Source organism: Cervus canadensis, chromosome 8 (assembly GCF_019320065.1).
Source record: "Cervus canadensis isolate Bull #8, Minnesota chromosome 8, ASM1932006v1, whole genome shotgun sequence".
NCBI classification, from domain to species: domain Eukaryota; kingdom Metazoa; phylum Chordata; class Mammalia; order Artiodactyla; family Cervidae; genus Cervus; species Cervus canadensis.
This window is the reverse complement of record NC_057393.1, coordinates 91381682-91407395: the sequence shown is the minus strand read 5'-3', so window position 1 is coordinate 91407395 and position 25714 is coordinate 91381682. Positions and strand designations below refer to the sequence as shown.

Here is a 25714-nt window from a genome sequence, read left to right as displayed (position 1 = left end):
GCACGTGAAAAAATGTTCAGCACTGCTAATTATTAGAGAAATGCAAATCAAAATTACAATGAGATATTACCTCACACTTGTCAGAATGGCCATCACAAAAAATCTACAAACAGTAAATGCTGAAGAGGATGTGGAAAGGAAGGAACCTTCCTACGCTGCTGGCGGGAATGTAAGTTGGTGCAAACACTAAGGAGAACAATGTGGAGATTCCTGAAAAAACTAAAAGTAGAGGCCCATTCGGAGAAGGCAGTGGCACCCCACTCCAGTACTCTTGCCTGGAAAATCCCATGGATGGAGGAGCCTGGTAGGCTGCAGTCCATGAGGTCACTAAGAGACGGACACGACTGAGCGACTTCACTTTCACTTTTCCCTTTCATGCGTTGGAGAAGGAAATAGCAACCCACTCCAGTATTCTTGCCTGCAGAGTCCCAGGGATGGGGGAGCCTGGTGGGCTGCCGTCTATGGGGTCGCACAGAGTCAGACACGGCTGCAGCGACTTAGCAGCAGCAGCAGCAGCAGGGGCCCATTAGAGGGCAGGGGTAAGTGAGGCCAGGACTGGAAAGGTGGAAGTTAATTGAAAACTGCTGACCCTTATCTCTTCCCCCACCTCCTCTCAGTTACTGGCAGCCAGGTGTGTATTTCTCAGGCAGAGTAAACGATTCTTCTCCACAGAAAAATAGCTGCAAGGAAAAGGCTTAAAGGTACTAACATTTTGGTTTCTCCAGTGAAATAGCCCAATCTCTGTCCAGCCATCTCACAGTAGAGCCCCCAGCCCCACAAGTAAAGAGCATCTTTTACACTTTGGTATTCCTAGTTCTGAATATAAATGATCAATATAAATGATCTGTGGCTCGCCAGACAAGTGAAGAAGGTTTCCAAAAGAAAGAGCCCAAAATAAGTAAGAACTCTCAGGGAAGAGACAAAAACTAAAAACTACTATATCCTCACAGGTAAGAGCAAAGGTTGCATCAAGGAAATAAAAACAAAATTAAAATGTAAAAAGATAAATTATAATAATGTATTAAATAGAGTAATACTCTTCCAGAAAGTTAAACAGTAAACTCGAGGTGAGAAAGAGAAGAGAGCATGGAGAATCATCCAGAGTTAGTCCAGGAAGGCCAAGACCTGACCAGTGACACCTTCCTGAAGGCAGAGGAGGAGAGGAAACAATAAAAGCAACAGTTGAAAATTTTCCACTGAAGGAAATGAGAGTCTATAAAATTCTATCTTACACCAAACACAGATGAGGCCAGGGTCTGCCATGTGAAATCTCAGAACGCCAGGGGTGGGATGGAGATACCGGAGATGCTAAGAAGGAAAAGCAGGCACGTCTCAAGGATCAGTATGACCATTGCACTGGGCTGTCCAGCAGCAGCAGTTGAAAGCTGGAAGATAATTACAACCTTGACTTCAAAACTCAACATGAAAATTTTTTTCCAACCTAAAATTGTACGCTCAGCCAGACTCTCCATTAAGTATGAGAGGGAAATCAGAGTGTCTCCAGTGATGCAACTGGAGTGGGCTGTAACGCAGAGGGAGGGGGCAGGGGGTCCAGGCAGAGGGGGAGGGCAGGTGGCACTGGGTCATCTGTCCGTGCCGCTGCGTGGCCCAGACGGGCTGTGTCGTGGAGGAGGAGGAGGAAGAGGCACTGCTGAAGCAGCCAGGAGAAGTGTGGGTGCAAAAGAACCCCCTTTGGAAGAGTAGCAGGAGCACCCTGCTGCCTGCACCATGCTTGTTCAAGACGGGAGGTGCCAAAAGCACATTTTATTCTGCCCCTGGGAAAATCTCATGAACAGGGAAAGAGTCACGATTCAGGCAAGTGTTTACTGAAGGAAAACTCCCGGAGGTTGTGAGAATGGACGTGACATACCTGGGTGGACACTCGGTTCAGACTGGTGTGCCCCCAGGAGGGAGGGAGCATGAGCTGCACCGCCGGGCCTGGGGCAGGGCGTGCGATGGCCCGTGTCCTGGAAGACGTGGACCCGAGGCGAGCGGAGGAGCCACTGAGGGCCTCGTGCGCTGTAGCCTTGCTGCCTCCTTCTGCCTTTCCCCTACATGTTCTCAAAGGTCCCCTCAGTCCTGCAGGGCCTCCCCCACTCCATAGAGGGTCACACTCGTCCCCAGCCTTGTGGCCCCACCCCCTTATCACTACTGTGATACTGTTTTGGACACAGCAGCCCTTCCTGTCTGCTTTCAAATGTCTTTGTATCATTTCTCTTTAGAGCGGTATCTGTCACTGTATTGCAGTTGTCAAGGCAGAAAATGGGTGTTTTGTGTGGGAGGCTGCTGCTCATGAGCAAGGGCTCTGCTCCAGTGAAAGTAAAAGCCTGTAACTCTTCCAGGTCTGTGACGAGAAGCTACTACAGAGGTGCAGCGGGAGCACTGCTTGTCTACGACATCACCAGGTAATAACACCCCTACTCAGCCTGTGCTCCCCGGGGTCCGCACCTCCCCATAGGCGGCCGGTGCGTCAGCGGACAGCAGAGGTGGGACTCAGCAAGACCCCCCGCCCTTTTCCTGAGGGTCTTGCAGGTTTTCAGAGCAGCCCCTTTCACCCCTTTACCCTGTGAAACGTGTTCCCAAGTTTCAGATAGATAAAGCATCTCCAGTGTCATTGTGTTTCCTTAAGGTCCGCAGCTTGAAGCTTGGCACGTGGTAAATTGTTAGTAATTGTCCTCCATCAAGCACGGGCCATATGCTGGGATGGCCTGGGTCCACATCCTGGCTCCTGTCCCCAGGCAGTGTGAGCCCTCTGGACTTTAGTTTCCGTGTTTGTCCCACTGAGCCATGATGACCACACAGTACTTGTGAGGCTGTTGGGCGGTTAAATTGGTTCCTATAAAGCTCTTGGCCCAGCGTAAGGATCTGAGTGCATGGTCCTGCATGGAGCTGGCACCTTGGTGTCACAATTAAATTCAATTAAAAATTCAGTTCCTTGGTCGGTCCTTAGAATATACAAGGATTTTGTCCTTAGATAAATAAGAGCTGAACACAGTCCTGGAGGCAGACAGACCTGGTCACGTCCTGGCTCTGCATGTGTGACTTTGGACAACTTAACTAGTCTCTCTGGGCCTCAGGTTTCTCGTGTAAATGGGAGATGATAAGAGGGCGTCACAGAGAATCAGTGTGATAAATTCCTGTGAAACAGAGGACCATCATGTTGCACGGATTTGTTGAGTGACAGCAGTTAGCCTTAGGTCTTACTCGCATGTTGCATGGACCAAGACCCCAGCGCATACTGCACGCTGCTTGGGGAAGCAGCAGGTGGCAAGCTGTCCAACTCGCTGGGGCATCTCCCTGGAAACAAGGTGGAACACACCCTTAGCATGTGGTGTGCCCTTGGGGCGCCCAAGTCCTGAGTGCTTCGAAGGTCGTGGGCACTGCCCTGTGTGTAGAGGCGGTGTGAGTGGTGTGAGTGACTGGAAAGAGTTGCTAGCTTTATAAAATACATGTACTGTTCTCACAATCTTATATTACGCAGCCGAGAAACCTACAATGCGCTTACTAATTGGTTAACAGATGCCCGAATGCTCGCGAGCCAGAACATTGTCATCATCCTCTGCGGGAACAAGAAGGACTTGGACACTGATCGGGAAGTCACTTTCCTGGAGGCCTCCCGATTTGCTCAGGAAAATGGCAAGTGGCCTTTCACCTGTCACAGCTACTGGAGGTTTAAGATGAAGCTGTATTTGGGGAGTGTGGAACCTCCTATTGTTTTTTTATTATACATTTAGACATTTAGCATACTTTTAGCCTATTGCATTGTGCCTGCAGAGGTTCCTATGATGATAAAAGCTAATCTGTTTCATTCTGTGATGGTGTTTCAGTTTAGGGTCTTTAATATCACAGCTCTTGGTTTGAAGTGAAAATTATAACAATTTTTAAAGGCCCTAATCAGATGATGTTATCATTTTTAAAATGTAATTTGAAGTTAATTTGGTGAAATATTAGATCTAAATATAAGGTGAAGCAGTAGATGAGATACTGGACTTACTGGCTTTATTTTGCTTACATTAAATTTAAGTCATTTGGCTAAAGATGCCTTTGAAACTTGCTGAATTTTTATGTAGAATACATAAGTATGACACATAAAATGAATGATTCCTTATGGACAGCAGAGTGACGAGAATTCAGACATTTTAAAATAACTTTAATTTTTAGAACCAGTCAGGAAATAAAATATGCTAATAGCAACTTTCAACAGGAGTCTAGGACTGCCAACTTACACTCTCACAAACAGGTTTTCTGCTAAGAAAATAAGCATGCAATAACAACATAAGCCGTTATGAGTTTGTAAAGAAGCTGTTTAGAAGTATGTAAGCTTAGAATGTTAATGCTCAAAAGGAATTTCTCTATCATTTACATGCACCTCATTTTTGCTAAAAAGGAAACAGGTGTCTGGAGAGGTGGTGGTTTGCTCACAAAAGCAAGGAGAGCAGCCTTCCCCTGGGTGAGTGACCGCCTGGTGGAAAGCAGAGGGCTCGCTCGTGTACACGCTCTCGCTGTCAGGGACCACACGGCCTGTGGCCCCCGACGCCAGCACTTGCAGGCTGTGCTGTGGCGACGGAAAGGAAGCTGCTGCTTTGTCCTAGGTCAGCAGCTGGGTGCCTTCAGCCAGCCTGCTTCCCTGCCAGCATCCTGCTTGCTTAGTTTCTTCTTCAGCACATGTAAGTGCTGGCACACACTGCTAGTTACTTTTCAGAAGAGTTAGAGTTCTTTTAAGACTTAAAAAATATGTATGTATTGACATTTATTGATTTTATATTTGCAGAAATACCTGGTTTTAAGGACAAAATTCTCTTTTGTCTGCTATTCTAAGAGAATAGGATACTAAGCAGGTGGTTATGAGTTGAATAATTGTGATTATCTTCTAAGTATGGCTTCCTGTTTTGTTTGATGCTGGTTTTAGAGCTGATGTTTCTGGAGACAAGTGCGCTAACAGGGGAGAACGTGGAAGAGGCCTTTGTACAGTGTGCAAGGAAAATACTCAACAAAATTGAGTCAGGTGAGAGCTTTCCGTTAATAAACTTTCCGGGAGCACGTTTTCCTCTCTAGCTCGGTTGTGTCACTTTGCAGTATTTCCAGGAGTGATTTGGTCATGGAGTTTCCTCTCTCACCTGCCTACCTGCAGTGGCCTCTTACGGGTTTGAAGGTCTTGTCTGCAGTGGAGGTGGAAGCCCAGGCCTCCTTCACAGGGACTTCTTCAGCTCTGTGGTGGCAGGGAAGCAGCTGTGTGACGGGAAATGAGTTATGGGCACCTCGCCTAATGTTGCTGGTTGTAAATCGGGCATCGTGGAGAATTTATTTCTGAAGCTAACTGAGCATGTCACAGTAGTAACTGGTCTCATTATTGTTCTACTTGTTGCTTCAGTAAAAATAAGCTTAAAACAACCCTACTATAGGCAGCTGACACAATAATATGTAGTTGTCGTTTATTAGAGTTAATTTTTATTTAAATATCACCAAAATCACATGTGGACATTACATTTTTTTTTTGTTTTTTTTCTTTGGACATTACATTTTTAATTGATTCATTTAACTGAATGCCTTTGTCAGGTGCTGGGATACAAAAATAAATTGATCCCAACCCTTGCCCTCAAGAAACTGTCTTTCATGGGAAACAGTGAAAAGATAATTATAACAGGGTGTGGTGAGTACAGTGACGGAGAAGCCGCCAGATCTCGGGGCCACAGAAGGAAGGGGAGCCCTCTTGCTGAGGAGGTGATAGCCGGAAGGGCTTCTAGGAAGAGACGCTGACTGGGCTCAGGCTGTCAGTGTGAGGAGGAGGACGGGCCATGGGGTGGGAAGGAGGGCAGGCCATCAGAGGGCAGCACGGGTGAAGACTGGGGGGAGCTGCAGTTACTGGAGACTGCAGTGGGGACTGCAGGAGAGGAGATGAGGAGCGGCAGCAGCCAGGCCAGTGATCGTCACCCAGGCTCTGGACTTCACTCCGCGGGTGACTGGGTCTCCACCTTGGCTGGACGCAAGAGTCGCCTGGGATACATACACATTTGAATTCTAGGCCCCACCTCTGGAGATGCTGAATTAAAGCCTCAGCATCATCATTTTAAAAGCTGTCCCATGTGACTCTCATGTTCGTCCAAGATAGAGGACCACTGCTGTAGGGCTGGGAAGCCTTGTGATCGGGGAGGCAGAGAGTGATGTGGTCAGGCTGTGCCTGGAGACTCGTGGTGTGTGCAGGCGGTCACATCAGAGACGGACCAAAGGGAGCCCAGGGCTGATGGCCAGGATACCAACCACGCATGTTTGAGTGATTCAAGGAAAGATGCCCGATGAAAGCTGTAACAAGGATTGGAAGCAGAGATGAAGGGACATAGATGAATCTAAGAAACACATTGGCAGTGGCATCCTGGCTCAGATGCAGCAGGGCAGGGCCTTTTGACTTTGTGGGGTGTTGGGAGAGCAGGGGTCAGAAGAGAGGAGGAGCCACAGGGAGCTCCATGTCACAGCTGGGAGACTCAGCAGGAGAAGCCCGTCAGGGAATCAGGGTGGTTGTGCTTTGAAATGTTCCCTGGGTGGCATCACTGGAGCAGGCTCAGGGCGCCGTCCAGGGACCTGTGGGAAGAATCCAGCTGGCGGTGCCCACTTGGGAGCCGTCGGTCTATAGGACCAGGTGCAGCTGTGGAGGGAATGTGATCCTCCAGAGAGCAGTGCAGAGTGGGAAGAGCAGTGGCCCAGAACAAAGCCTTGGAGACGAAGAATGAAAGAGAGGAGGAGGGGAAAGGCCAGAGATGCAGGAAGATACCCAGGAACACGAGTGGCACTTCTGCCCACGTTCAGCCAAAAGGCTGTTCCTTATCAAATACAAGGGAGAAAAGTCTTGTCAGCTCAGACTTGAGCTGAAAAGTATCCAGTGGGGTGGGCAAGAGGAAGTCACCAGTCTTTGTTACCAGCAGAATGATGCAGGGAGGAGATGGAGCAATTGAGCACAGAGGAGATGAGGAAGCAGAGCCTGGCGCCTCCCTGGAGGAGGAGGCAGAGGGCTAATTTAACATGAGAGGTTTCAGGAATGGAAGAAGTCTTAGCACCTGTAAATGCTGAGGGAGAAGAGAGAGGAAGGTAAGGGAGAGAAGGTGAGAGGGGGACTGACAGAGAGGGTGCGGCAGGGAAGGTGGTGGGAGAGTGTCAGGGCCCAGACCTCTGGTCTCAGCAGATAGAGGGGTGCTCCATCCCTCTGTGGGCTTTTGGTCTGAAAACAGCAACTATAAAATAGTTACTCAACTTGGTACAGTACTGTTATTTTTTTTAAGAGTCTATAGCCTAAGTAGATAGCATTAAAATTGGCATTGTGTTGAGTACAATCAGGCTCAAGTTATTTAGATTACCTTCCCCTCCTTTGGTATCCACCCATGAAGACAGTGCATATAAGTTAACACACATAAAGCTTTCAAGATCTTTTTCGCCTAAAATCATCAAAATCATAATTACATCAAGTGAAAAAATATACAGATGTGTTAGAATTCTTCAGCAGTACTTTTTCATTGTAATCTTCTAAATAGGCAGTATATTCATATGGTTCAAAAACCTTTATTTTCTCTACCACTTTATACAGAAAGGTTAGCATACTATACATTCTGCACTTACTGTACCTACCAATCATTACAAATCAGTATTAGAGACTTCCACATACACATTATGCTAATGTATATATACATGCATAGTGTGTATGTATAATATTCAATTTTGTATATTACCATAATTTATCTAACCAGTCTGCTTTGGACATTTGAGTTGTTGCCAGATGTCACAAACAATGTTGCAGTAAATAGCCTTTTGTATATCATTTCACATGTGTGTGAGTGTATATGTAGGATAAATTCCCAGAAATGGAGTTGTTGGGTCAAAGAACATAGGCATTTGGAATTTATGTAGAGGCTGTCAGATTCCCCCTTTCAGGCTTGAAGCAGTTTATTATCCCACTAGTATGAATAAAGGTGTTTATTTCACTAAAGCCATGTCCACAGGGTGTATTATCATGTTTGTGTCTTTACCAGTCTCATAGTGAAGAATGGTATCTTTGTGGTTTCATTTCAATGCTTTTTGTATACATTATATATTCACATAATTCCAGATTCAAGTAAAGAGGATACAGTAAAAGTCACCCTCTGCTTCCCCCATCTCCTATCCCCTAGCATCTTGAGCTCTTTCTTGAAGTCAGCCACCATTACCAGTTTTTTATGTACCCATCCAAAGATATTTTTATGCCCATGCAAGCAAATATGTGTGTATTTTTCCTCTTTATTCAAAATAATGTTGTATATACACAGTGTTCTGCACTTTGCTGTTTTCACTTCATATATTTTGAGGATCACAGAAACATAAAAACTTTTTCTAAAGACTTGCTTGATCCTCAGGTGAGCTGGACCCAGAAAGAATGGGCTCGGGTATCCAGTACGGAGATGCGGCCTTGAGACAGCTGCGGTCCCCCCGCCGTGCGCAGGCCCCGAGCGCACAGGAGTGTGGCTGCTGAGGCAGCTCGGCGCACAGGTAGGCGCCCACGTTGCGGCAGTCCTGTCGCCCTCAGACCTGCCCTCTCTTTCCCACCCAGAGCCCACACGGGCTTCCCAGTGGAGGTTGTTGCTTTTTGGAGCTGCATTATGAAAAGGAGAGGTGATTGTATAATTAAAAGTTTATTCTCAGCCGTGGAATACACATTCTTCTCCAGCTCACATGGAGCACTTGTCAAAACAGACCACATCCTAGGCCATACAACACATTTAAAAGAACAGAAGGCATTCCGTGTCTTCTCTCAGAGCACAGTGGAGTAAAACTAGAAATCTGCAGTGGGACGATAACTGGGAAATCCAGAAATGTGAGCATTATGCAGCATACTTCTAAATAAGTGGGTCAAAGAGGAAGCCTCAAGAGAAATTTAATAGTACTTTGAACTAGATGAAAAAAACACAACTTATCAAAATTTGGGGGAGATTCAACACAAATAGTACTTAGAGTAAAATTTGTAGCATTGTATTAGAAAAGAAGAAAGATCTAAATGTAATCATATGTGTCCTCCATAAAAAAACTAGAAAAAGAAGAACACATTAAATCCAAAGTAGAAAGAAGAAAAGAAATAATAAAAATTAGATCAGGAAATCAATAGAAAAAAATTAGTGAAACCAAAGTTGGTTCTTTGAAAAAAATACAGTAAAGTCAATGACTCTAGCCAGGCCAAAAGAAAGAAAGAAAGAAACCAATATAAACTACTAATATCAGAAATGAAAGCAGGGACATCACTGCAGATTGTATGGACATTTAAAGGATAATAAAGGAACACTATGAACAACTCTGTGCCCACAAATTTGATAACATAGATGAAATAAACCAATTCTGTTTGCCAAAACTCATACAAGAAGAAACAGATAATCTGAATAAGGCCTATATCTGTTTTAAAGAACTTGAACCAATAACTAGTAACCTTCCAAAACAGAAAGTACCAGACCCACGTGGCTCCACTGGTGAATTCTACCAAACATTTAAAGAAGAGATCATACCAGGTCTCTGCAGTCTCGTTCACAGAACAAAAGCAGACAGAACACTTCCTAACTCATTCTGTGAGGCCAATGTTACCTTAATCCCAAAGCCAGACAGAGATGTTACAAGAAAAGAAAACTACAAACTATTATCTCCTGTAAACATAGATACAGAAATTCTCAACAAAATAGCAGATTGAACCCAACAATGTATAAAAAGAATTACATACTTCTAAGTGGGATTTATCCCAGATATACAAGGCTGGTTCAACATTCCAAAATCAATTAATGTAATTAATCATCACATCAACAGGGAACAAAAATCACATGATTTCATCAAAAGATGTGGAAAAATCAGTTGACAAGTTCCAATATCTTTTTGCGATGAGAACTCTCAGTAAACTAGGAATAGTGGGGAATCACCTCAACTTAGTAAAGTCTACCAAAACCTACTGCTAAAATTAGACCTAATGGTGAGAAAGTTGAACTTTCTTATCAATATCAGACACAAGGCAAGATTGTGCCCTCAGCAGTCCTTTTCAACATCAAACCAAAGTCCTAGCTGATGCAATAAGAAAAGGAAATAAAAGGTATACAGATTGGGAAGGAAGAAATTAACTAACTTTGTTGGCAGATGACATGATTAGATAGAAAATCCAAAAGGGTCCACAAACTCCCATATAAGTGATTGTATATTAATAGCACAGTTGCAAGATACGAGGTTAATATACAAAAGTCCATCACTTTTCTGTATGCCAGCAATGAACAAGTCCAATTTGAATTGAAAAACACAATACCATTTACGTTAGTTTCCCCAAAAAGGAAATGCTTAGGCAGAACTCTTAACAACATCTATATGAGGAGAACCAAACTGATTCTAAAGTTCATGTGGAGAAAAGACAAAAGACCCCTAATAGCCAACACTGTATTGAGGGAGAACAAAAATGAAGGACTTTCACTACCCAACCTCAAAGCACTGTAAAGCTATCGTATTAGTCAAGACAGTATGGTGTTGGTGAAATAAGAGATCAATGGGACAGAAGAGAGCCCAGAAATAGACCCACGCACTGATGTTTGACAGAGGAGCAAAGGCAGTACAGTGACGCAGAAATAGTCTTTTCAGCAAATGGAGCTGAAACAATTGGCCGCCCATATGCAGAAAATGAATCTAGACATCAGACCTTATACCCTTTACAAAAATTAGCTCAAAATGAATCATAGATCTAAATGTAAAATGCAAAATCTTAAAACTCTTAGAACACAAAATAAGAGAAAATGTAGATGTCCTTGAGTATGTTGATGATTTTTTAGATACAACACTAAAGACACAACCCATGAAAGAAATAATTAGTAAGCTGAACTTCATGAAAAGGAAAAACTTCTGCTCTACAAAAGACAGTGTCAACAGAATTAGACAAACTACACACCAGGAGAAAATGTTTACAAGAGATATATCTGATAACTGTTACTGTAATTATACAAAGAATTCTTAAAACTCAGTAGTAAGAAAGAAAACAAACCGAATTTAAAAATAGACCAAAGACCTTAACAGATACCTTGCCAAGGAAGGTATCCAGATGGCAGTAAATACAGGAAAAAATACTTCATAAATGAGCTGTCACTAGAAGCCTATTAGAATGGCCAGAATCTAAGACAGTGACAGCAGCAAATGCTGGTGAGGATGCAGAGCAATAGAAATTCTCGTTCATTGCTAGTAAGAGTACAAAATGGTGCAGCTACTTTGAAAGACAGTTTGACATTTTCTTATAAAACTAAGCATACTCTTACTATATAATCCAGCATTCTCACTGCTTGGTATGTACACAAAGTAGTTGAAAACTTATGTCCACACAAATGCCCACACATGGATGTTTATAGCAGCATTGTTCACAATGGCCAAAACTTGCAAACAAACGGGATGTACTTCCGAAGGCAAATGGGTTAACTATGGTCCATCCAGACCATGGAATATCATTCAGCACTGGAAAGGAATGAGCTATCAAGCCATGAAAAGACTTATAATGCATATAACTAAATGAAAGAAGAACCTTCAATGCATATAACTAAGTAAAAAGAAGCCAGTCGGGCTACATGCTGCCTGATTACAACTGTGTGACATTCTGAAAAAGGCAAACTATGGGGACAGTGAAAAGATTGGGGATGAGGGGGATGAGGGATGAATATATGTCTTCTTGTATTTGTCCAAACCCATAGAATCTACAAAAGTGAACTGTGGTTTAACTGTGGGTTTGGGTGATTGTTATGTGTCAGTGTAAGTTCATCAACTATAACAAATGTTATATGTTGATGTTGGGGATGTATGATGTATGGGGATGTTGATAATGGGGGAAGCTGTATATGTGTGAGAGTTGGGGGTGTTTGGGAACTGTATATAATTTTTTCCTCCTCAGTTTTATTGGGAACCTAAAACTGCACCAAAAAAAATAAATCTTAAGAAAAAAACCCAAAGCAACCACTGAAACAACACAACAAAGAGTTTTGGCAAATTTAAGTCAACATGGGAATTAAAATGGAATAAACACATAATTAAATAATCTGAAAGAAGACAGAAAAGGAAAAGGACATAGGACAAATGGGGAAAATATGAAACAAAATGCTAGAGTAAACCTTCCCAATTAAAAAAAAAATTAGATATTCTGCTTGAAATAATTTGTAGGAAATCCGTATGCTCTTGCTCAGAAAGAAAGGAAAGTTGATGGGAATGATTTGGGTTAGAGACTCTTCTGCCTTCATGTCAGTGACGAGTCCTTCTTGGGTTAGTTGAAGTTTAATCGAATGTGCCTCTCGCTAAGGCTCGTTTATAAAATTTGCAAATTGAGATTTTTAACTTTCTAAAGCTTCCTCTTTTTTATGTATAGTCAACATTATCCAATAGGCATAAGTAAGTTTAAATAAAAGTTGGAAGTATTCACTGGTTCCCTTTGTGACTTTAAGCTATGTTTGGACATTTATAATTATGCATATTTCTAAATCGTTCTTAATATTTTTTTAGGTATTCGTACAGTGGTATTTGGGACACAATTATTGAAGCTTGAAGAAGGTTTTTTTAACCACCATTTTTTTCTACTTTATATGGAAGTAGATCTTTGTGCAAAAAATAATAATAATAATTTGGGATGTTATGCAAACTAGTAGATGTGGCACAGCAAACTGTATAATAAATCCAGTTCGAAGGACGAGACCGTTAAATGTATACATGTATGTAAAAGTGTTCTGTTCCATATTCACCCTTTCACTCTGGTTTGGATCCTGGCTGTGTACTGTATATATGCTTGTCCAGCGCATCTCCACAGCATGGTATCTGATGTATGGTATGATAGAGCACTGCACTAAATGCAGTCTAATACTTTATTTTTTTTTAATCATCTGAACTAAAATCTGTTCATTGTGAGGTGTGCTTTGATCATTATGTTGGTTATATTGCACAGTTGATTATGTTTGTGACCTGATATTCAGAGATTCTGGCATTGATGGCCGATGCAATACTTGGTTAATTCCATTTACCACAGTCCACAAGGTATTACGTGAGCCACACTGGAAATACTAGATCAGAATTTACTCACATACTGAAATAAATCAGTAAATGAAATTTTCTCATGAACTTTACACTGTCTAGCACTCTGATTTTAAAGCATCTTCATCAGATCAGTTCAGGAAGTAGAGCTGAGCACCTGATGTGTTTCAGGCACTAAGGATGCTGGTACCTTTCACCAAACTTCCTAGGCAACGGATGCTACTCTCAGCATTGGTCAGTGCAATAGCTGAACCAGGGCTGTTTACCAGGTCTCAGTTTGCTGATCCATCTGGTCTTCCTGTTAGAAAACACATTTTTGCTACTGTGCTTTTTCTGGGATTCAGTATTGTAGCATCACTGCCTCCTTTTTAGTCTTTTATTGTTTTGCATTCATTTTAAGGACACCCACTAAAGTTAATATTAAAGGGACACCTCTAAGAAATTTCTGTACACTTTTGCTGAATACTTAAATGCCTTACAACAGTTATCAAGTTGACATGTTTTTAATTCACATGAGTTAATGTATATTGTATTACAAAGACGTGTTCTAATATTTTAAAATGTTTATGCAAAAATATATAATAGAACTTTTCTTTAAAGCTAAAATACAGTACTATTTAAAACTGAAAGGTTTAAGTAGTGTTCTTCACCTTACACGTGTTCTTCCACTGTGACTTTTAGCTCAGACTGGTAAATTTGATCACCTTTAAGGCAGAAGCTGCCTACTGCTTCTGTTGTTTTGTTTTAACCAATAGAACACAGCAGCACTACAAACTCTGGAAGAGACTTGGATAAAAATATCAAGTTGTAACTGTTTTAGATATTTTAATTTTGCTTCTTTATATCTTGAATATTTGATTTTTGAAAAGTCAGAATATAAAGCAAATTCTCAGACTGATCTGCTTCTAGGACCTCACTGGAAGAATGTTTCATTTAGTGTCTTGTTAACAGTGGGTTTGCAAGCTGCTCATTTTGGAACAGCTTTTTGCATGGGGTAGGAGCATGTCTGTTTGACCACATCAGTTTATGCAAAAGCAAAATTTTTTAAAAATAAGATAAATGTTGGTTTATAAGTGAGCCTGTTAATTTAAACCCCAGGTATTGCATATAATTCCACATACCTTGACCAATAAAATTTGCTGGAGAACCAAACCATGGTGGTTCTTAATAAAGGCCTCTAGGAAAAAAGGAAGAGGAGAGAACATTTGGTATTTGGCCCCTGGAGTGTTTTCTACCACCAGCCAATCCTCTGATTCTTCTGACACCAGATGGTTCTGTTCTGACATTGTCTACCTGGAAATGGCATCAGATCACACAAGTTAAAGCCTGAGTCAAGACCTACCACCACCCAAACCAACACATTTTAGACTCCAGTCACAGGTCCAGGGTGTCGCCTCTGCTTTTCACCAGCCGGCCCTAAACCTGAGGTTCCTGTGACCCACTCCTTGGGTTTGATTAATTTCTAGAGCAGCTCACAGAACTGAAACAGTTTCCTTATGAGCTTCTGGTGTATGCTAAGTCGCTTCAGTCGTGTCTGACTCTTTGCCACCCCATGGACTGTAGCCCACCAGGCTCCTCTGTCCATGGGATTCTTCAGGCAAGAATACTGGAGTGGGTTGCCATGCCCTCCTCCAGGGGAATCTTCCCAACCCAGAGATCAAACCCATGGCTCCTGCATTGCAGGCGGATTCTTTACCGCTAAGCCACTGGGGAAGCCCATGAGATGACTGGTTTGTTACAAAAGGTACATATGAACAGCAGATGAGGAGGCACATAGGGCCAGGCCTGGAAGGGTCCCAAGCACAAGAGCCTCTGTCCCCATGGAGTTTGGGGTGCCCCACCCTCCTGGCTCATGGCTGTGTTCCTGTTCACCAACCAAAAGGCTCCTCAAATCTTGTTAAGATTTTTTCTAGATCTTAATCTCTAGCACCCCCTTCTCTGAAGTCAGTGGGTGGAGCTAAAACTTCCTTAGATCTTTCTGGTGACCAGCTGACCCTGAACCTCTCTAGGGTGACCCTGAAGTCATTTCATTGGCATAAACTGTGCTCAAAAGGGACCCCTAAAACTCAGGAAATTCTTAATCTTTTAGGAGCTTTGTGTCAGGAACCAGAGATAAAGACCAAATATATCTAATAGTGAATGTTATGAAATGTGTCCATTTCCCACAATTTGTTAAGTTTGCAGGATGCCCTTAATTTACCTTTCTAGAAAAGCATTTTCTCAGTCTTCCTAGAAGATTCTACACTCCATTTAGACTTGAGATTTTATTTTTTCACAGTTCCAACATCTAAGTGAAAATGAAAACATTACAAATTGGGGTACTGTAATGGTTTTATTGAAAACATAATAATTGTGACTTATGTAAGAGTTCTTAAAATCTTAGGAACATTGATTCCTAACAGATCAATATTATTCAGAATGAAGAAAATGCTAAAATTAGTCATCTATATGATTTGCATTTCATACTGTGACACGGTAGATGGTACTTTATTTTCTGTCAAATTTGTCCTGTTTTTTTGCTTTTTTTTCAGAGGGGAAGGTTAGCCTTTAAAACACCTGTACATTTTAAGTAATTTTTTGTCCTAGTTATAAAGTGATTTTACTAATCAATTGAAGACAGTCCAGGTTTGTCCCAGTTGTCACTTGGTTGCTTCCTGATTATGTTTACTTCTTTAAGGAGTTGTTTTTAGAAATTTTTAGAGGGATTTATTTGAGAGCAGCCAACTGCCAGGTTCAGGAAGAACAAATAAGCTGTCAGCCATCACCCTCTGAAGGTAGAAACTAACTGCTGGAAAATAATGTGATCAGGGAGTCTTTTTTCTTTAAGAATAGAATATATGTTTCCTTTTTTTAATTTTTATTTTGAGGATTTTTGAACATACACAAGTACGAAGAAAATAGCTTATAGAACCACTACATCAACTAGTTTCCACAACTGTCTATTCATTATGCCAATCTTGCTTTATCTACCTTTGCCTCACTTTTTTTACACGGTAGTATTTGGAAACATCCAAAACCTCTGTCATTTCACCCAAAAATAGTTCAGCATACATCTCAACAAGAATATATTTTTTAAATTTTTTATTGTTGACATACCATTGGGAACTTCAGAAGAGATGCTATTACAAGTCAAGAATGGTTATGGTTTTTTTTTCTGGGAATTATATAAAGTTGTTTTTCTGGATGTACTGAAGAAGCAAGATACACATCCTTTATCCAGCATTACTAGAGGTGACTTCCCAGCATGTGGCTGATTGTCCTGGAAGTTCTGTCTCCGAGCCCGGAGGACAGTGTACCTTCAGGAGGGACGTGGGGCAGCCAGCCTGCAGCCACAGCCAGTGCAGCCTCAGCCGCGGGAGCCCTTGTCGGGCTGGCTGTTAGGACGCTCTCAGTATCACCCCTGCCACTGTCGTAATGCAAGGCCCTCTTAATTGATCCTCAGTGTGTCCCCATGAGGGAATGTACCGGACTTGATGCACACATCTATGGAACTTAACGCTAACCAAGTGTGACGTGGTTGAGTCTGCAGTAATGTCAGCTTGCTCCTTCACGCTAAAGGATGGGTGTTGTCCTTCACCTGTGGGAACTGGATGAAAAGTAGCCTGTGCTCTGAAAGCCCCCTTCTCTGATTTCTTGATGTCATGTGTAAATTTCATTTTAAAGGAAAACTAGCATTTGAAGGAAAATTTTAAGAAAAAATGCTAAATTTCTGAAAATGTCACATTCCAAAATACCATAGAAATAATTGGATTCATTAAATATTTATGGGCCAGCTAACTCTGTATGAGAGTAAAAATGCTGATTTCTGTATGTTGGGTGGGGAGCCCTGAAATCATTTTACACTGGTTAGGAAATTTTGTGATGTGATTATTTCTGGGTAAGTCTACAACATCTGAAAAGTCATCGTATTGGTTTCTGTGGTCATAAACATTGGTCATAGGCCCTCATGCTGTGCCTGTTTCCTGGGGAAAATGGTGCTTTTATAGGACACTCGTGTTTGAACGCCCCTTGATTTCTCATCACCTCTGTGCCTTTGTATGGACTGTGTTTTGTTATCCTCACCTATACTGCACGCTGCTGTTTGTCCAGGTCTTTCAGGCTGAAGCCCCCTGTCCTGACAGGTGCAGCTGGGTGCTGTCCCCAGCCCCGACCCCTGACGCCTGCAGACACACTGCTCCAGTTTCTGTCCTGACCTTTCCTTTGCTCTTGGTCACAGGGATCCGGGTACCGTCTTTGTCTTCTCTGCTGGGCTGAGATGTCCTTTGAAAAGGGTGCCTTCTGTGTGCCCCGGGCCTGGCACATAGAAGGGACTGAAGTGCTTGTGAAAAGAACAGATGATCGGAGTTCGGTTTGTTCCCAAGTCCTTCTAAAGTACATGGACGTCAAGCCTATCCACTGCAAGGTGCCTGTTTTACAAAGTCCCCTAAAAAGTGGTCATATGATCCCACTCAGTCCCTTCCTTCCTGGGAGGGAGCCTCTTAACTCCTAGAGCTCATTTTCAATTGACATCACCGAGATGGTGAAGTAGGAGGCCCCAGCCGCCATCCCCCCACCCACCCGCCCAAAGACCAACAATTAGCTATCTGCAAAGATAAACAGCTCTGAGAGAGCTCAAGAGTCTACTTAAGAAAATTCAGCAACTCAGTGGTACATAAACCTGAGAATAATGACACAGAAATGGAAGGAAAAAGAGCTTCGTTTTGTCTGCAGTCTCCCATCCCCTAGGCAGGCCCTGCTCAGCCCCAAGAGGAACCCCCCAGACTAGGAAGAGTTCCCCACCCCAGGAAAGGGCGTGGGCATGACCAGCTTCCCCAGCCTTTTGGGGCATCACACAAAGGACCTGTTGAGTTTATCCCACTCAGAGACCAGCAAAGCTGAGACAGAAGAGTGTCAGCCATGCAGCTGTTAACAACTCTGGTTCCCAGTGCCCTGGTCCACAGGCCTCTGCAGCTTTCCCCATGGGAATTCCAATCCCCAGCCATCTGCTACCTGCTCCCCACCCTCCCCTGGCCCCACCCAAGCCCAGGATCTGGACTGGCAGCCTACCCAGACCTCTGAAGCTACACGGTGCCAGATACCAGCCTAGGCCCCTGAGGTTGACCTCCCCTGCTAGATGCACACTTGTGACCTGCCCCTTCCAGCCGTGTACCTGCACACGCCCAGGCTGATCCCCATCGCCAGCTTCCACTGCTGGGTACATGCCTGTGGGAAGACGCTGCAGCCCTGGGGGAGCACACCACCTGCCTGACGGGCCTACACTTGGCCCAGACCCTTGCTACCGGCTCTGTTCCCCACCACCGTGTGTGTCTACAGCCAGCCCCTGCCACTACACGTGCACCTGCAGCGGGCCTCCCCAGCCAGATGTGTGCGTGCCTTGAGCTCCCGGTCATCACTGCTTCCTGCCCTGATCAGCGGGCCTCCCCAGCCAGGTGTGTGTGTGCCTCGAGCTCCAGGCCATCCCTGCTTCCTGCCCTGATCCCTAGATGCTGAACCTGGAGGTGCTGCTGGGGAACCCACCGGCCCTTGCAGACACTGCAGACCCCCCACAGTGCTTGTCAGGAACCACACAGTTGATGCTGTGACCCTCCATGACCTGAGTCAATGACACAGTATCCCTCCCACCCAGACACAAGCCTGCACTTGACACCCTGTACCACTGGGCCTGGGTCACAGCATGTTCCAGCACATCCCCACCTAAGGTGAAGGTCTTATACCAAAATCAGCTCATAAAGTTTGGGTGAGGTAACTGTATACACACCTATGCAAGACTTCAGGGATCACAGAGAATCAGGGAGTCATGAGACCAGCAAAGGAATATGGCAGACTTCCAGCAACTCTCCCTAAAGAAATGGGGATACATGAGTTGCCCAACAAAGAACTCAAAATAATTGTTCTAAAAATGCTCAGAGAGCTACAGGAGAACATAGATAAAACAGTTAACAAAATCATGAAAGCAAGAACAAAATGAGAAGTTTAATAGAAAGCATAAAGAAGAACCAAACAAATTTTGGAGCTGAAGAGTACAATGACTGAACTGAAGAACTTAATACAGAGCTTCAACAACAGACTAGATCAAGCAGAAGAAAGAATCGGTGAGCTTGAAGACAGAGCATTTGAAATTAACCAAACAGAAGGGGATGGGGGAAGGATGAAGAGAAATGAAAAGCTTACAGGACTTCTGAGACACCATCAAGAAACAGTCTGCACATCAGTGGAGCCCCAGGAGAAGAAGAGGGGGAGGGAGGGGGGCAGGAAGCTTGTTTGAATAAATGATGACTGAGAACTTCCCAAACCTGGGTAGGCATTGGGACATCCAAGTTTCAGTCTGAAACACTCTTCTCCAAGACACATTTTTAACAAAACTGTCTAAAATCATAACTCCCAGAGCAGCCTCTTCATTTGTGACTGTTGGCTTCAGTGCATAGTTATCCAGTTGTTTACATTCTAGGTCAACAGCCTTACTGTTTAATTTGGATCAGCATTTCTTGGAAACACTATCTGTACACTCTTAGTTGGCCTCTTGTTATGTGACAGCACAGCCTGTGGGCAAGCAGTTGTCCAGGATGCTGTGTTGTCTGCGCTGACCTGTACATGAGGCTGTGAGGGGCAGCTGAGGAGGTAATTGTCAATAAATGTCTGCTTTCAGGCCTAGACCCACTTAGCTATCCAAGACTTGCAGGATGGGTCATCAATGCTTGGGGTGAAATGTGTGAAACCTCTCAATTTTGTTAACACACACTCTGTTACAGTTGACAAGTCCTTGTGTTGAAGCAGAAGCCAGAGCTATAAAAACGAACTGCTGCTCTTTCAAAGCAGCAGTAGAGGAATGGCAAATAGTAGTTTCCCTACTCTAATTTTAAGATAAAATGGTTTCACCTGAAGCTTTTAAATTTGTTTTTCTATTTAGGTTGTGTATACTTGTTTTTAGCTGATTTTTCCAATGCTAGTCCTACCTGAGCTGTGAGAAGTCTACTTTTGCACTTGGAGAAATTCAGTACCCAAGTGCTGCTTTTGTTATTCACTGTGTCTCTGATCAAGGTATAGGATTTCGTGCCCACTTTTCTTTTCTTCCTTAAAAAAAAACAAAAAACAAAAAAAAAACCAGTTTATTGAGAAATTATGGGAGAATTTTTAGTTTAACACTCATTTTTCATATTGTCATTTGAAATGTCTTTAACTGAGACCTGAAGGGGCATGGCACTTTTTACACTTTAAAAGTGTTCTCACATGTAACATCTGATAGAACCTTCAAAACAGCCCTTTGCAGTGGCACAGAACAGAAGTAGGCCCATTTCACAGCCCAAGTGCCTGAGATGCGGAGACAGGGGCCACCACCCCGAGGACATGGACGGCAGGTCCAGGGGAAGCCCTGGACTCCCCCGGGCGGCACCGTCAGACAGAGCACTGGGTTTTCTGTTGACTGGAATCTTCTTTTTTTCCTTCAAAATTGATGGCAATTTCAAACACATGTTTATTGGAATTTCAAGAGCCATAAAACATTCTTTTTTAATTAATTTATTAGTTTTAATTGGAGGATAATTACAATGTTGTGATGGTTTTTGCCATACATCAGCATGATACAACAGGTATACATCAGTCGCCCCCACATCCTGATCCCCTCTCCCACGTCCCTCCACACCCTAACTGGTAAGAGCATTTTCCATGTTTAAAATGCCTTTAGTGCTAAGCCATTCGAGGTGGGAAACAAGTTGAAGCCATGCTTTAAAGAGAAGCTTGCAAGTTTGATAACTTGTTTTATCGTCCTTGCCTTCAACACATTGAAAATACCATCAATTGAAAATGCACGACTGAAAATGCATGCTGACTGGTTTTCAGAACGCTTGTGACAATGTTCTTGTGTTTTGTGGTGAAAGCTATATCGCGGTTGCTGTGGGTCAGATGTTACTCTAACGGTGAGGCCCTGCCTGAGGGCCTGTGCTGCGGCCATGGCCTTCCCGGCCTGGGGGTGGTCTCTGCCTCACAGCCCTCCCCGCTGCATGCACTGTGTGTGGTTACTGTGGCCGCATCCCTGTGCCGTCTGCCAATAAAGTCCTGCCGCCGGCCCTCATCTGAGCTGCCTCTCTTCTCTGCTTATTTAACTTGGTCCTTGAGCAAGAATAGAAGAAAAATGTCTCTACGCACTTATTTTTACTTGATTTGTAACCACCTGATTGTTCTACTCTGGCCTTCCTTTTTTAATTTCCAAGAGTAATGTTGGCTTTAAACACTGGTGGGTGACTTCAGACTTTTACCCAATTCAGTTACATTTTGGGATCCGTGTATTGACCTCAGCTTTAGGCCCAGTCTACTGTTTGTCCTCGGGGACGTCCCAGGGGGTGGTGTCTCACTCATTGTCAGAGCTATTCTCATGGGGGGACCTCACACCAGCAGAGTGCTTGACGGGGTGTGGGTATAAGTCTAGTTCATAGAAAACACCGTTGAAGGCACAGCCAGCAGTGTTGGGTGGGAACCGTCCCCGAGGGACCAGGCGCAGTGCCTGGCGCGGGGCCCCAGCAAGGTGGGGTGTTGAAGGGGGCTCTTGGCAGGAAGCAGGCATTCGGTCCCGACCCCCAGGGTTCCTCTCAAGGGGCAGAAGGCAGCATAGAGACAGAAGACTCTCCCTCCGCCCCATTCTTGTGAAGTCCTCGGTGATCTCAGGCCACAGTCAGCACCTAGATCATAAACCCAGTGAAGGATGGATTAACAGCGTGACACTTGTCACAAGTGCTTGTGCGCTTAGATGCTCACCGTGTCTGACTCTTTGTGACCCCACGGACTGCAGCCCACCAGGCTCCTCTGTCCATGGGGTTCTCCAGGCAAGAATGCTGGAATGGGTTGCCATTCTCTCTCCAGGGGATCTTCCTGACCCAGGGATTGAACCTGGGACTGCTGCCTTGCAGGTGGATTCTGTACCATCTGAGCCACCAGGGACGCCTAGTTGTCACAAGTAGTCACTCTTAACTAGTTCGATCTACCTCTCATAGTCAACATGGCCAATGTTTTGGCTTTAAATTGAAGCCACATTCACACCAAGATCCTAGGCAACAGGCATAGTGTCCCCTCCCCACAGGCCACCAGGCTTCCTGCCCCTGTGCAGATGTGAGCAGAGGAGATCTGCTGGACCTTCCTGATGCTGAAGACACCCCGCACTTCTCTTTCTTCATTGCATCCCCTGTAGGTAGCTCCTGATGGGCGGAGGGGGGTAGCATGTGAAGGCACCCCCTTCTGCTTGGGACGCTGCATTGTCATCAGCTCCCTGGGCCAAGGAATATGCCCGCGTATGGATGTGGGGGGAGCCTAGGAGTGGGGTTGCCCCTCAAAGATGTGCTCATCTTTAAGGGCCATAAAGCCAAACTGCCCTCCAGAGAGCTTGTGCCAGCCTACCCTCCTACTAATAGTGCGGGAGTGCTATGCCGTGCTTAGTCGCTCCATCGTGTCCAGCTCTTTGTGACCCCGTGGACTGCAGCCCACCAGACTCCTCTCTCTGAGGGGATTCTCCAGGCAAGAATGCTGGAGTGGATTGCCATGTCCTCCTCCAGGGGATCTTCCAACCTAGGGATCAAACCCAGGTCTCCAGCATTAAAGACAGATTCTTTACCTTCTGAGCCACGAGGGAAGCCCAGGAATACTGAAGTGGGTAGCCTGTCCCTTCTCCAGGGGATCTTCCTGACCCAGGAATTGAACCAGGGTGTCCTGCATTGCAGGCAGATTCTCTACCGGCAGAGCTACCGGGAAGCCCAATAGTGCAGGAGACCCAAACTTAAATTCATGCTGCTTACCAAAAAAAGCAGTGTTTTTCTTTTTTTTTCAATTAAGGTTTACATTTTGTCTTTATTCAATTTTAACCTTTGGCGGTCGTGAAGAAGGTATTGTTTAATCTATAAACAGCTGTCACAGGCTAGGAGTGCTGTCGTCATGCAGTGGACACCAGTCATTTCTGGGAAGTCAGTCCTGCTATAGGGGAAAGTGGAGCAGAGTTTGTGTGTCCAGAAGGGAACGCTTGAAAAACCAGCAGCCTGGCTCACCTCAGCAAGCCCTGGTTCTTCTGAAAAACTTGATAAGCTTCTATTGTTACTGTAATCAAGTTAAAAGTTTTATTCCTAGGAAAGGTTAGTCTATTTGGTGTCAATTCAGGGCTTATACCTCGCTACCCAACAATCTCCATGTTTTGAATATGGTAAAGAATCTGCCTGCCCGTGCAGGAGACTCGGGTTTGGTCCCTGGGTCAGGAAGATCCCCTGGAGAAGGAAATGGCAACCCACTCCAGTATTCTTGCCTGGAAAATCCCATGGACAGAGGAACCTGGCGGGCTACAGTCCGTGATGTTGCAAAAGAGTCGGACACAACTTAGAGACTAAACAACAACAAATGTTCAAGGTATGCTTCCAACCGGTTCAGGCCCAGGACAGGAGGCTGTGGTCCACGGCCCTACAGGCCCCAGCTGGCCCTGCTGTCAGCCTGGCTTAACCATCACAAGCTTGCTTTTCAGGGGGATGCATGGTTTCAAAGAGTGGGTATTTAGTTTTTGCTTTTATCTGTTTTCTCATATGTCAAAAGTCAAAGCAGTGAGGAAAGTCACCCAGGCTGCCTTGCCTCCCTTGGCTCCCCTCTTCCCCTGCACCTAATAGTGACCACTGGCTAGTCTGTGTATCCTTCCAGAGCCTCTTGACATGGATACAGATGTTATTCCTCCTAGCTGTCTTACACAAAAAAGCAACATGTTACACACATTGTCTGTTTCCATATGCATTGCATCTTGGAGTGAGCTTTCTCCTCACTGAAGGCTGCAGAATGTCCCATTGTGTGGATGTGCCATGTTTTCTTTAACCAGCTCCTTACTGATAAACAACTGTGTTGTTTCCAGTTCTCTGGTTCTCATGAGGTAATTCCAAAATATATGATTAATGACAGCATCATCAATTTCTATCTTCATTCACATTCATTAGAAAAGTAACATCATTCCTCCTAGTTCAGCCTCTTCTTATGCAGAGGCAAGAACAATTTACAAAATCAGGTGGAAGGGGGAAAAGAAATCCAGCAAGAAATATGAAAGACTTTTTCAATGAAAACTTTATTAAATAAATACATGAAGACCCAACTTAAATGGAGACATATTCTATTTGGGGATACAAAGACTCACTACTACTATAAAGATGTCAATCACCTCAAAATTAGTGAATTCAATACAGTTTAACAAAATTGCCAAATGGAATGTTAAAATAGAAATCAACAAGCTCATTCAAAAGTTCATATAGGAAAGAAAAGAACCCAGGAAAGTAAAGAACAAGGTAGGGGAGGGGAGACTTGCCATACCAAATATTAAAATGCACTGCAAAATTAAAACCTTTGAGCTCAGGTGTAGATCCACAGAGGACCAGCATCTAGAACCTTTCCCTTGTATCTGTTGCAGTTTACAAAAAAGTATGATGTGACATTTTAAGTCAGTAAGAGCTCTTCACTGGATGGTGTTAAGTCCTTTTTCTACCCATTTCATTGTTTTTTTCTAAAAAAACATTGATCTCAAATTCAAATTCACCAAAAATTAATTCTAGTTGGATTAAAGGTCTAAAAGCGAAAGGTGAGATTTTTTTTTTATTTTAAGACACTGGAAGAACATACAGAATTTTCATTAAGACCAAACAGTGAATCTTTCTGTAGGTGATGCTAAATACCTCACCTGTAAAGAAAGTGTTTGAGCTTTGACATCACAAATTAGTATTTCCTATACAACAAACAGAAGCAGAGGAGATTAAGAAGGTGGCAAGAATACACATAAGAACTATATTTAAAAAATCAATGACCTGGATAACCACAATGGTATGGTCACTTACCTAGAGCCAGACATCCAGGAGTCTGAAGTCAAGTGGGCCTTAGAAAGCATCACTATGAACAAAGCTAGTGGAGGTGATAGAATTCCAGCTGAGCTATTTCAAATCTTAAAAGATGCTGCTGCTAAAGTGCTGCACTCAATATGCCAGCAAATCTGGAAAACACAGCAGTGACCACAGTACTGGAAAAAGTCAGTTTTCATTCCAATCCCAAAGAAGTGGACAATGCCAAAGAATGTTCAAACTACCACACAACTGTACTCATTTCACATATTAGCAAGGTAATGCTCAAAATCCTTCAAGCTAGGCTTCAACAGTATGTATGTGAACCGAGAACTTCCAGATGTACAAGCTGGATTGAGAAAAGGCAGAGGAGCCAAAGATCAAATTGCCAACATCTGTTGAATCATAGAAAAGGCAAGGGAATTCCAGGAAAACATCTACTTCTGCCTCATTGACTACACTAAAGCCTTTGACTGCGTGGATCACAAGAAACTGGAAAGTTCTTAAAGAGATGGGAATACTAGACCACCTTACCTGCCTCCTGAGAAACCTATATGCAGGTCAAGAAGTAACAGAACCGGACATGGGACAACAGACTGGTTCAAAATTGGGAAAGGAGTATGTTGAGGCTGTATGTTGTCACCTGGCTTATTTAAGTTACATGCAGAGTGCATCATGAGAAATACATCTAACATGTGTTGGATGGATCACAAGCTGGAATCAAGATTGCCAGAAGAAATATCAACAACCTCAGATATGCAGATGATACCACCCTAATGGCAGAAAGTGAAGAGGAACTAAAGAGCTTCTTAAGGAAGGTGAAAGAGGAGAGTGGAAAAACGGGCTTAAAACTCAAC

At 43.7% G+C, this 25714-nt stretch overlaps 2 protein-coding genes across 5 annotated transcripts in view; one reads left to right on the top strand and one right to left on the bottom strand.

Annotated features, from left to right (window-relative positions):
* RAB4A (RAB4A, member RAS oncogene family) overlaps positions 1 to 21096 on the top strand; it is a 50452-nt gene extending 29356 nt beyond the window's left edge. The window contains exons 4-8 of one of the 2 annotated variants that reach the window (XM_043477204.1): positions 2343 to 2405; positions 3482 to 3636; positions 4910 to 5005; positions 8376 to 8508; positions 17243 to 21096. In XM_043477204.1, the coding sequence (XP_043333139.1) occupies positions 2343 to 2405; positions 3482 to 3636; positions 4910 to 5005; positions 8376 to 8491 (430 nt within the window). In that variant the 3' untranslated portion in view covers positions 8492 to 8508; positions 17243 to 21096. Of the gene's footprint in view, positions 1 to 2342; positions 2406 to 3481; positions 3637 to 4909; positions 5006 to 8375; positions 8509 to 12504; positions 14179 to 17242 lie in introns of those variants that run through there. The other variant, XM_043477203.1, reaches the window with a different exon arrangement.
* LOC122446706 (centriole, cilia and spindle associated protein) overlaps positions 14191 to 25714 on the bottom strand; it is a 34641-nt gene continuing 23117 nt past the window's right edge. Inside the window, exon 4 of one of the 3 annotated variants that reach the window (XM_043477199.1) lies at positions 14191 to 14319. In XM_043477199.1, the coding sequence (XP_043333134.1) occupies positions 14191 to 14319 (129 nt within the window). Of the gene's footprint in view, positions 14320 to 21142; positions 21699 to 25714 lie in introns of those variants that run through there. The other 2 variants (XM_043477201.1, XR_006270981.1) reach the window with 2 other exon arrangements.